Source organism: Salmo salar, chromosome ssa12, assembly GCF_905237065.1.
Source record: "Salmo salar chromosome ssa12, Ssal_v3.1, whole genome shotgun sequence".
NCBI classification, from domain to species: domain Eukaryota; kingdom Metazoa; phylum Chordata; class Actinopteri; order Salmoniformes; family Salmonidae; genus Salmo; species Salmo salar.
The window spans coordinates 64476202-64488726 of NC_059453.1; the positions used below are offsets into that span (position 1 = coordinate 64476202).

Below are 12525 nucleotides of genomic sequence, written 5' to 3' on the forward strand. Positions count from 1 at the left end.
TCCCACCCACGGTTCACACTATTCAACAGCCAGTGAAAAATCTGAGCGCCAAATTCAAAACCACAAAATGTCATAATTCAAAGTTCTCAAACATACGACTATTTTACACCATTTTAAAGATACACGTCTCCTTAATGAAACCACATTGTCCAATTTCAAAAAGGCTTTACGGCGAAAGCATAAAGTTAGATTATGTTAGGACAGTTCCAACACAAGAAAAACCACACAGCCATTTTCCTAGCAAGGACAGGCGTCACAAAAACCAGAAAACCAGCTAAAATGATGCACTAACCTTTGACGATCTTCATCAGATGACACTCCTAGGACATCATGTTACACAATACATGCATTTTTTGTTCGATCAAGTTCATATTTATATCCAAAAACAGCATTTTACATTGCCGCGTGATGTTCAGAAAATATTTTTTCTCCAATACTGCCAGTGAATCAGCACAACAATTTACAAAAATACTCATCATAAACGTTGATAAAATATTAAACTGTTATTCAAAGAATTATAGATGAACATCTTCTTTATGCAACCGCTGTGACAGATTTCAAAAAAGCTTCACGGGGAAAGCACACTTTGCAATAATCTGAGTACTGCGCTCAGAAAAAGACATCAAGCAATACAGATTCCCGCCATTTTGGAGTCATCTAAAATCATAAATAGCATTAGAAATATTCACTTACCTTTGATGATCTTCATCAGAAGGCACTTCCAGGTATTCCCAGGTCCACAATAAATGTTGTTTTGTTCGATAAAGTCCATAATTTATGTCCAAATATCTCCTTGTTGTTTGCGCGTTCAGTAAGCTACTCCAAATGTAGGAAGCGCGGCCAAAATGTCACGACGAAAAGTCAAAAGAAAGTTCTATTTACGTTCATTGAAACATGTCAAACGTTGTATAGCATCAATCTTTAGGGCCTTTTTAACATAACACTTCAATAATATTCCAACTGGACAATCTCCTTCCTGAGCGGTATGATGGCTGCGGGGTCCCATGGTGTTTATACTTGCGTACTATTGTTTGTACAGATGAAGATGGTACCTTCAGGCGTTTGGAAATTGCTCCCAAGGATGAACCAGACTTGTGGAGGTCTACAATTTTATTTCTGAGGTCTTGATTTTTTTGGATTTTCCCATGATGTCAAACAAAGAGGCACTGGGTTTGAAGGTAGGCCTTGAAATACAGGTACAAGTACTACTCCAATTGACTCAAATTATGTCAATTAGCCTAACAGAAGCTTCTAAAGCCATAACATAATTTTCTGGAATTTTCCAAGCTGTTTAATGGCACAGTCAACTTAGTGTTTGTAAACTTCTGACCCACTGGAATTGTGATACAGTGAATTATAAGTGAAATAATCTGTCTGTAAACAATTGTTGGAAAAATTACTTGTGTCATGCACAAAGTAGATGTGCTAACCGACTTGCCAAAGCTATAGTTTGTTAACAAGAAATTTGTGGAGTGGTTGAAAAACGACTTTTAATGACTCCAACCTAAGTGTATGTAAACTTCCAACTTCAACTGTATATACTTGCACATGACACATTGTTTTTCACTGTAAGATGGATAGAATTATTAGAAAAGATTAATTGATTTTGTTACTCTTGTACCGATGCTTGTCACTTTATTTAAATAATGTGTAATCAATAGAACGTTAATAAGAAACTTTACATGGTCGCTGTAAAAGGTGAAAACATAAGTATTCCTACAGCATTCCTCACTGTTCATTGGAAACATCAGTAAACTCAAATAAATGTTATTTCAGAACATATAACTGAACATTAAATAATCATAGATTTTTACATAAAGTTTTGTAATGAAACAATTGTAAAAGGTCATGTCAATGATATTCTGTCACAATAATTTTATATTTCACATTAACACAACAACACTATGATCTTGTGTTGGAGACCTTACCTGAATAAATCCCATTATACCAATAAATAATAATCCCCTACTCAGAGGCATACATGAAGTATAGTATTTTTTCTGACCATGTAACCGGACCAGAACAACCACAGGGCCATATTGACGTTAACTAGGCCGCAGAGTTTGTCTTGGTCAGGTCACAAACTCTGGGTGCTACGAGGATAGAGGGCTGTCAATATTAATAGTCCATACTGAAGTGTGTTGTCCGTTGTGTTTAGCCATGCTCCTCTGGTATCTGTCCAGGGATCCTGACTCCCTGGTCCAGAGTGTTCCTGGGGCTGGAGTTGGCGCAGCTGGAGCGCGTGTCGGCCGTGCTGCTGGTCCTCTGAATGAACTGGAGGAAGTTCTCCTGCAGGGAGCCCTCGTGGCTGGAGGTACCCAGCTCCACCGGCCTGGAGGAGCAGCAGCGCCGGAACTTGACCAGCTCCTCCCTGATCTGCCTGTTGAGCAGGCCATAGAAGAAAGGGTTGACAGCGAAGGAGGAGTAGGCCAGCCAGGTAACAGCCTCCTCCACATCTCCGGGGCTCTGCAGGGATGAGCTGAAGGACAGGTGCAAGTGGAAGGAGAAGTAAGGCAGCCAGCAGAGCAGGAACTGACCCACGATGATCACCAGGGTGAGGGCAGCCTTACCCCCGCTGAAGGCCATCTCTGGGGATAATCTTTGGGGCAGGCTGCGGGTGGTTGTGATGATGGTTGTCTGGCTGTTGATGGAGTCAGAACGGTTGGGACGTTTGGCCGGGTTGGACGAGGCCCATGTGGTAGGTGCGGGTGTGTGCTGCAGGGCGGCCGAGCGTGCCACCTTGTACACGTTACAGTAGACTGCGAAGATGACCACGGCGGGTAGCAGGAAACACACCACGCTGAAGAGCACAGCGAACACCTTCCTCAGACGACTGTGGCTCCAGTGGAGGGAGCAGTGGTTGGCAGCGATGGAGCTGTGGGCCCCATAGGCAGGCCAGCCAAACAGGGTGACCAGGGCCAGCAGGATGGACTTTACCCAGATGAAGAGCATGACGCCAATGGCCAGGCTGATGCTCATCTTCACCTCGTAGCGCATAGGATGGACGATGTAGTAGTAACGCTCCACACTGATGGCGGTGATGGTGAGGATGGAGGCACAGATGAGGAACACGTTGAGGAAGATGTAGACCTGGCACTCCAGCACGGTGAACACCACAGTGCCAAAGAAGGGCGAGTTAGAGATGATGCCCAGAGGCATGAGGAGGATGGCACACAGCAGGTCCACTGCACACAGGTGGCACACAAAGGCAAACCTCTTCAGGTGAGGGGCGCGGGCTATGGCCACCATGACTCCAGTGTTGGCCAATAGGGCGATGAGGTTAAGGGTCACCATTGCAAACAGCCCAATCAGATCCTTGATCTGAGACTGGGAGCTGGTGACCACTCCCACCTCTGCAGGAACTGTGGGGTTGGGTCCCCATAGGCTGGTTGTGAGGTTGGCCCCTGTGCGATTGGGAATAGAAGCCAGCATCGGACCAGACTTCTCCATAGTTCACAGAAGACTAGTCATCATTACAGCAGCAGGCCCCATTGCAATGTTTACTTTCTCCTCTTTTTAGGATATGTCCTGTTAGACAGACAAAAACACAATTACAAAATTATATGATCTTGAAATGTCATGCTGATGCAGCTTAACATATGGTTTACATCTACCCAGCTAACAAAAAACGTTCCCACAACATTAGAGAACGTTCCCTTAAAAGTCTGATTAGGTCATTACCTAATATTTTCAAAGGAATTTTCCAGTGTTACTGTTTCAAAGAGACCATTCCCTTAATGTCAAACAGAAATTACCTAGAACATGGTTATCATGTTCTCAGAACATTCAATATTGCCTCCCAAGTGGGGCAGTGGTCTAAGGCAGTGCATCGCAGTGTTAGCTGTGTCACTACAGATCCTGTTTCAATCCCAGGCTGTGTCGCAACTAAGACACCCATAAGGCGGTGCACAATTGGCCCAGCGTCAATTGGGTTTGGCCGGGGAGGGTTGACCTTGTCCTCTAGTGACTCCAGTGGCGGGCCGGGCACAATGCACTATGACACTAAAATAATATTCAATATTAATATTCTAGACACATTTCATGGGAATGTTGCAAGAATATTCCTGTGTATCAGGACGTCACCTGACGGTCCCAAAGAAACATCACCCCTTGTTACTGTGGCTGAGCCAATCAACACTCTGATTGGTGAAGCACTGATCTATTCACAGCTCTTTGTTTGTTGGCAAGGTTAGGGACACACACAAACAATGCTTTTAACATAGTGTTTTCAACTTACATGTTTGACACACTGTGACATGCATGATTACATTGTGCATGTTCATTTATACAGTAATTATTATTCAACATGTCCTCTCCTGGCATTTGAACTCACAACCTCTTGGTTGACGGCATTCCGATCGTCCTGCTACACCACCCTGTCTGTGTCCATTATCAGTTAATCTGACTATTCTCTTATCATTGATTTGATTTACTTATTTCAAAAATGTTAGGGCTTTTTGTATAGTTGTCTAATGTTGGTGGGGTATATAACCCTGTTTTAATGCAACTCCTGAATCACTATGATCAATAAAAGTGTGTATTTCTGTGTACTTTAACAGAGCTGAGACTAACATTTAGGATAAAAGTAAGAGTAGCTGGGTTTATGTCAAAGCAACTTTATCTCCCATCCAGGCCCATCCTACACTACACTACAGTATGTGTGTGTACTGAAGATAAGAGAGGGAAAACAAAGACTTTGGTAAGCCTGAGGGTTTCAGTTGCTCACTACCAGTAAGCTTTATCGGGTTTCCCAAACAGAGGGCAAGACTGCTTAAGGCCTTTGTTCATGTCCAACAGCATGTCACAACGCTCGCCAATAAATTTACCTGAGTCATCTCTCAAGTCTACATTTATTGTTATTCTTTCTCAATTATATAATTTCACATTGATTAAAAAAACATGTCCAAACACATCAGTCTGATATAATTGAATATAATAACAACGTTTAACCAAAAAGAAAACAAAGCAAATTAATTTGTAAAATGTTGGATATGATTACATTTCTAGAGCATTATAGTCGCAAGGGGATCCCTGCCCTGGCCTGAAGCCCCTCTAGTTCACTGCTTGGAGGTTATTGGACAAGCCAAACTACCAGATCACATGGACGTAAAACCATTAAGGACTGAGAATACATGCATTTTTACTGTTTTGATAAGAAAAACAGATGTACAAGTTGATTCAGATAAAGCACTTACAACAGTTTGTTTGAAACATATAATCCTTACTCCTTGCTACATGGTGTGTCTGTATAGCATGGATTTTGATAACACAAAATAGATAATAGTAATGGGCACATTAGATACGGTGTGGGGCACCAGGCCAATTGAGGGATTGTGATGTGTTTACCCATAAATGCAGGGTTATGTAAGTCTGCTCTCCTTTCTATCCAAACGCTGATCAACATCAACCTTCCACTCACATAGGAAATCTATCCTTGCCTTTTGACTTACTAAAGTCATTGTTTTTTTCTCTCAGAAGGGGTGTGTTTACTTTAGACAGGAGAAAGAGTGAAACACTTCTCAGAATTTCTCCCTCGTCCCATTTCCCAGTAACATAGCGGAGACACGCTTGAGCCTTTTACTTTCGGTTTTGAACCACCAACTTCAAACAGCTGAAGATACATTATACACTGCTCAAAAAAATAAAGGGAACACTTAAACAACACAATGTAACTCCAAGTCAATCACACTTCTGTGAAATCAAACTGTCCACTTAGGAAGCAACACTGATTGACAATAAATTTCACATGCTGTTGTGCAAATGGAATAGAAAACAGGTGGAAATTATAGGCAATTAGCAAGACACCCCCAATAAAGGAGTGGTTCTGCAGGTGGGGACCACAGACCACTTCTCAATTCCTATGCTTCCTGGCTGATGTTTTGGTCACTTTTGAATGCTGGCGGTGCTTTAACTCTAGTGGTAGCATGAGACGGAGTCTACAACCCACACAAGTGGCTCAGGTAGTGCAGCTCATCCAGGATGGCACATCAATGCGAGCTGTGGCAAGAAGGTTTGCTGTGTCTGTCAGCGTAGAGTCCAGAGCATGGAGGCGCAACCAGGAGACAGGCCAGTACATCAGGAAACGTGGAGGAGGCCGTAGGAGGGCAACAACCCAGCAGCAGGACCGCTACCTCCACCTTTGTGCAAGGAGGAGCAGGAGAAGCACTGCCAGAGCCCTGCAAAATGACCTCCAGCAGGCCACAAATGTGCATGTGTCTGCTCAAACTGTCAGAAACAGACTCCATGAGGGTGGTATGAGGGCCCGACGTCCACAGGTGGGGGTTGTGCTTACAGCCCAACACCGTGCAGGACGTTTGGCATTTGCCAGAGAACACCAAGATTGGCAAATTCGCCACTGGCGCCCTGTGCTCTTCACAGATGAAAGCAGGTTCACACTGAGCACGTGACAGATGTGACAGAGTCTGGAGACGCCGTGGAGAACGTTCTGCTGCCTGCAACATCCTCCAGCATGACCGGTTTGGCGGTGGGTCAGTCATGGTGTGGGGTGGCATTTCTTTGGGGGGCCGCACAGCCCTCCATGTGCTCGCCAGAGGTAGCCTGACTGCCATTAGGTACCGAGATGAGATCCTCAGACCCCTTGTGAGACCATATGCTGGTGCGGTTGGCCCTGGGTTCCTCCTAATGCAAGACAATGCTAGACCTCATGTGGCTGGAGTGTGTCAGCAATTCCTGCAAGAGGAAGGCATTGATGCTATGGACTGGCCCGCCTGTTCCCCAGACCTGAATCCAATTGAGCACATCTGGGACATCATGTCTCACTCCATCCACCATGCCACATTGCACCACAGACTGTCCAGGAGTTGGCGGATGCTTTAGTCCAGGTCTGGGAGGAGATCCCTCAGGAGACTATCCCCCACCTCATCAGGAGCATGCCCAGGCGTTGTAGGGAGGTCATACAAGCACGTGGAGGCCACACACACTACTGAACCTCATTTTGACATGTTTTAAGGACATTACATCAAAGTTGGATCAGCCTGTAGTGTGGTTTTCCACTTTAATTATGAGTGTGACTCCAAATCCAGACCTCCATGGGTTGATAAATTGGATTTCCATTGATTATTTTTGTGTGATTTTGTTGTCAGCACATTCAACTATGTAAAGAAAAAAGTATTTAATGAGATTATTTCTTTCATTCAGATCTAGGATGTGTTGTTTAAGTGTTCCCTTTATTTTTTTGAGCAGTATATTTTTGTTGTTGAAAATATATTTCACAGCGATTTGGATGGTACAATGACTCCCTACACTATAAAGTGCTTGTATTCTCACATAAACTCAAATTGAGCGAACAGTAACATTTTTGCAACCAGGAAATGACAGAGCAGCTTTCCCATTTTGACAACAAATGCCGTCCCGGCGGGAGAAATCCATATGCAGATATCACAGTCAATCACAACACTGGCGGGTAAGAAATAATGTGAAACATTATAATTCCACTATTACTGCAGATATATTATGGACATTTTCTAAAATTACAATGCAATTTTTTTTTTAAATCCTATGTGTAGCACCTTTAAGAATATAAATCAAATTAAATCAAATTGTATTTGTCACATGCGCCGAATTCACCTTACAGTGAAATGCTTACTTACAAGCCCTTAACCAACCATGTAGTTTTAATAAAATACCCCCAAAAAAGTCAGAGATTAGAAAAACAAATAATTAAAGAGCAGCAGTAAATAACAATAGTGTGGCTATATACAGGGGCTATATACAGGGGGTACAGAGTCAATATGTCAATGTGCGGGGGCACCGGTGTCGAGGCAATTGAGGTAATTATGTACATGCAGGTAGGGTTATTAAAGTGGCTATGCATAGATAATAACAGAGAGTAGCTGCAGCGTATGGGGGGGGGGCAGTGGTGTACTGGGCCGTACACACTACCCTCTGTAGTGCCTTTCAGTCGGAGCAGATGCCATACCAGTCAGTGATGCAACCCGTCAGGATGCTCTTGATGGTGCAACTGTAAAACCTTCTTTGGATCTGAGGACCCATGCCAAATCTTTTCAGTCTCCTAAGGGGGAATACATTTTGTCGTGCACTCTTCAGGACTGTGTTGGTGTGCTTGGACCATGTTAGTTTGTCAGTGATGTGGATGCCAAGGAACTTGAAGCTCTCAACCTGCTCCACTACAGCCCTGTTGATGAAAATGGGGGCATGCTCGGTCCTCCTTTTCCTGTAGTCCACAATCATCTCCTTAGTCTTGATCATGTTGAGGGAGAGGTTGTTGTCCTTGCACCACACGGTCAGGTCTCTGACCTCCTCCCTATAGGCTGTCTCATCGTTGTCGGTGATCAGGCCTAACACTGTTGTGTCATCAATGAACTTAATGATGTGTTGGAGTTGTGCCTGGCCGTGCAGTCATGAGTGAACAGGGAGTACAGGAGGGGACTGAGCACACACCCCTGAGGGGCCCTCGTGTTGAGGATCAGCGTGGCGGATGTGTTGTTACCTACCCTTTCCACCTGGGGGCGGCCCATCAGGAAGTCCAGGATTCAGTTGCAGAGGGAGGTGTTTAGTCCTAGGGTCCTTAGCTTATTGATGAGTTTTGAGGGCACTGTGGTGTTGAACGCTGAGCTGTAGTCAAAGAATAGCATTCTTACATACGTGTTCCTTTTGTCCAGGTGGGAAAGGGCTGTGTAGAGTGTTATAGAGATTGCATCATCTGTGGATTTGTTGGTGCGGTATGCAAATTGGAGTGGGTCTAGGGTTTCTGGGATAATGGTGTTAATGTGAGCCATGACCAGCCTTTCAAAGCACTTCATGGCTACAGACGTGAGTGCTACAGGTCAGTAGTCATTTAGGCAGGTTATCTTAGCGTTCTTGGGCACAGGGACTATGGTGGTCTGCTTGAAACATGTTGGTATTACAGACTCAGACAGGGAGAGGTTGAAAATGTCAGTGAAGATACTTGCCAATTGGTCAACGCATGCTCGGAGTACACGTCCTGGTAATCCGTCTTGCCCAGCGGCCTTGTGAATGTTGACCTGTTTAAAGGTCATACTCACATCGGCTGTGGAGAGCGTGATCGCACAGTCATCTGAAACAGCTGATCCTCTCATGCATGTTTCAGTGTTACTTGCCTCAAAGCGAGCATAGAAGTTATTTAGCTCGTCTGGTAGGCTCGTGTCACTGGACAGCTCTCGGCTGTGCTTCCCTTTGTAGACTATAATAGTTTGCAAGCCCTGCCACATCCGACGAGCGTCGGAGCCGGTGTAGTACGATTCGATCTTGGTCCTGTATTGACGCTTTGCCTGTTTGATGGTTCGTCGGAGGGCATAGCGGGATTTCTTATAAGTTTACAGGTTAGAGTCCCGCTCCTTGAAAGCAGCAGCTCTACCCTTTAGCTCAGTGAATGTTGCCTGCTTCTGGTTTGGGTATGTACGTATAGTCACTGTGGGGACAACGTCCTCAATGCACTTATTGATAAAGCCAGTGACTGATGTGGTGTACTCCTCAATGCCATCGGATGAATCCCGGAACATATTCCAGTCTGTGCTAGCAAAACAGTCCTGTAGTTCAGTAATGTTTGCTTGTAAGCAGGAATCAGGAGGATAGAGTTATGGTCAGATTTGCCATATGGAGGACGAGGGAGAGCTTTGTGCGCGTCTCTGTGTGTGGAGTAAAGGTAGTCTAATTCTTTTCCCTCTGGTTGTACATTTTACATGCTGATAGAAATTTGGTAAAACTGATTTATGTTTCCCTGCATTAAAGTCACCAGACACTAGGAGCGCCGCATCTGGATGAGCGTTTTCCTGTTCGCTTATGGCGGAGTACAGCTAATTTTGTGAGGTTTTAGTGCCAACCTCACTCTGTGGTGGATTGTAAACAGCTTCCAAAAATACAGATAAACTCTTTAGGTAGATAGTATGGTCTACAGCTTATCATGAGATACTCTACCTCAGGCGGGCAAAACTTTGAGACTTCTTTAGATATCGTGCACCAGCTGTTGTTTACATAAATGCATAGGCCTCCGCCCCATGTCTTACCAGAGGCTGCTGTTCTGTCTTGCCGATAGAGTGTCTAACCCGCCAGCTGTATGTTCTTAATGTCGTCTTTCAGCCACGACTCTGTGAAACATATTACAGTTTTTAATGTCCCGTTGGTAGAATATACGTGCTTTCAGTTCGTCCCATTTATTTTCCAGTGATTGAACGTTAGCTAGCAGAATGGAAGGCAAAGGCAGATTAGCCACTCGTCATCTAATCCTCGAGGGCACCCCAATCTTCTGCCTCGAACTCTCTGTTTCCTTCTGCAGCAAATCACGGGGATTGGGGCCTGGTCGGGTGTCTGCAGTATATCCCGACTCATTGAAGAAGAACTCCTCGTCCAATTTGAGGTGAATAATCCCAGTTCTGACGTCCAGAAGCTCTTTTCTGGTCATAAGAGATGGTATCAGCAACATTATGTACAAAACAAGTTACGAACAATGCAAAAACACAAACAAAATAGCATGATTGGTTGAGAGCCGATAAGACGGCAGCCCTACCCTTCGGCGCCAGTATGTTTTACACTGAAGGGCCAGTGACCTGTGTTCAATGGCTCTTACAGACAAGCTCTTTTTTTTGAGAGACGTGAGTCACCCATGCTTGTCCCTCAGATGTCCCCCTCACTATCCCTCTGGTCCCATCTCCTCCCTGCCATGTCAGCTCGAGCTGTCACTGCACAGCTACTGTCAACTGGGAAACACACTGAGATGGAGTCAGTTAAATCTCCTTCAATGTGAGTAAATTAAAAAGCCTTTTCTTAAAATTAACATCTTGTACATGGATATATGACTAGAAATGTAGCTAAATATGGATGTATAGGCAAACCTTTGGTAAGGCTATGTATTATGAGTGATAATAGATGGTATAGAAGAAACATTTGTTATATTTCCCTTCAGGATAATTATATTTTACTGAAAAGATGAGAAGTAATTTCTTAAGAGCACATACACTTAAGACATACGTTGGATATTTACATTACCTTCACTTTGAAACACATAACTACAGTATGCATGGACCTTAGGCAAAAAAAACATTCCCCCAAAAAACAATAACTTAAAATAGTTTGTTCCCTCAACTCTCAGCTCGTCACTGACAATGTGATGAAACGTTCAAGTGATTCCAATGTATGTAAAAGTACATCTAACAGAATGTACACCTGTTAGCTATGCATGGTGGATGTACTGGTGGATGTACTGTATGTTATGGAGATGGGAAAATGAGTGAAAATGTGTAAAATTATCAAATAAGTCTCATAACCTACCCATAATTTTAGATGATATGTCCAGTCCAATTCAAAGAAATAAGAATTTTTTGATTCGTACTTTCTGGATATCCCAGGGGTTGTTTTAGTGAGGAGACCTCAGTTGAGTAGACCTGAAAAGGTCCAAGTATTTCCACTGGATGAGCAGGACAAGTTCCACACTGGTGAGGGTTCCAGGTAGAGGTAGCCAGAGTGGGTTGTCCAAAGGTTTTGAAGTTCAGTCTCTATTACAGGTGTACTCCAGAGGGAATATTCCTGGTCCAAACCAGGCTGGGGTAACAGAGGGACACTGGTGTAAGAGATGGTGTGTAGAAGCTTTCCTCAGGATAGTGTCTAAGTCCCTGAGATGTGAGAGGATGCCCTTTCTCTCTCTCAACCCTCCTCCTTTCACGCTATCACTGTGTATGGCAGTGACTGTCACACATTGTGAGCTGTGTGATTTTTTTTTCAGACAGACACACACACACACACACACACACACACACACACACACACACACACACACACACACACACACACACACTCCACTGTCCCCTCAAAAGTCAGATCTTCCCAGGGTCCTAGAGCTCACCAAATCACGAGACTGGCACCAGCTGTGTGGTAACAACTGCAAATGGAATGTATAGTACATGTTGACATGGCCTTTTCCAACAATGTGCTTTTGTATTATTTAGAGTTTAAAATTTTACAATTTTTTTAACCAAATATCACATTACTCAGAGTGAAGATTAATTAAAACAATTTGGTATAATATTTTCCTGAACTATCATCTATTAATTTAGTAATTGAACCAGCTGTGGTGATGACAATTATATTAATCTCTGGATGACAATGTTCAGAATTGAGTGTTAGGAAGAAACTGTAATGGCCACTTTGTGTGTTGGTGTTGCTGTTTAATGAAATGCTGTAAGTGTTGTCTGAAGAATGGGGTCACCAGACCCAACTGAGCATATACAGTGTATTGCAAACATGTTGGGCACCAACCACTAAACAGTGTCAACCAACAGTGACATCAAAAGCAATGAAGGTATAACTTTAGTTATTTTGCACAAAACACTGGGAGCAGGGCACAATAATATAACTAAAAATAATCTAGATGAAAACCTGCAGAGAGAGAGAGATATGCGAGAGAGGTCTGACAGCTAGCTTGAGGGTCATTTTGTTTATTGAGCCTGTATCATGGGTTCAAGTAAATAGATCACATACAAAAAGGCTGAGAGATGGCTACATTCAACAGGGTCTGAGGCAGTGCTCACT

General features: G+C 43.7%; 1 protein-coding gene across 1 annotated transcript; it reads right to left on the bottom strand.

The window, feature by feature from the left end:
- Window positions 1-1476: 1476 nt before the first annotated feature.
- Window positions 1477-11722, bottom strand: gpr61l (G protein-coupled receptor 61-like). Its single transcript, XM_014132912.2, has 2 exons — window positions 11269-11722; window positions 1477-3528 (listed from the first exon to the last, which is right to left on the bottom strand). The coding sequence occupies exon 2, from the start codon at window positions 3448-3450 to the stop codon at window positions 2155-2157; it is 1296 nt and encodes a 431-aa protein (XP_013988387.2). The 5' UTR covers window positions 3451-3528; window positions 11269-11722; the 3' UTR covers window positions 1477-2154.
- Between the last annotated feature and the right edge of the window lie 803 nt (window positions 11723-12525).

Bases quoted from the DNA above. Each gene is read 5' to 3' on its own strand.
- gpr61l (XM_014132912.2), bottom strand. From the start codon at position 3,450: ATGGAGAAGTCTGGTCCGATGCTGGCTTCTATTCCCAATCGCACAGGG.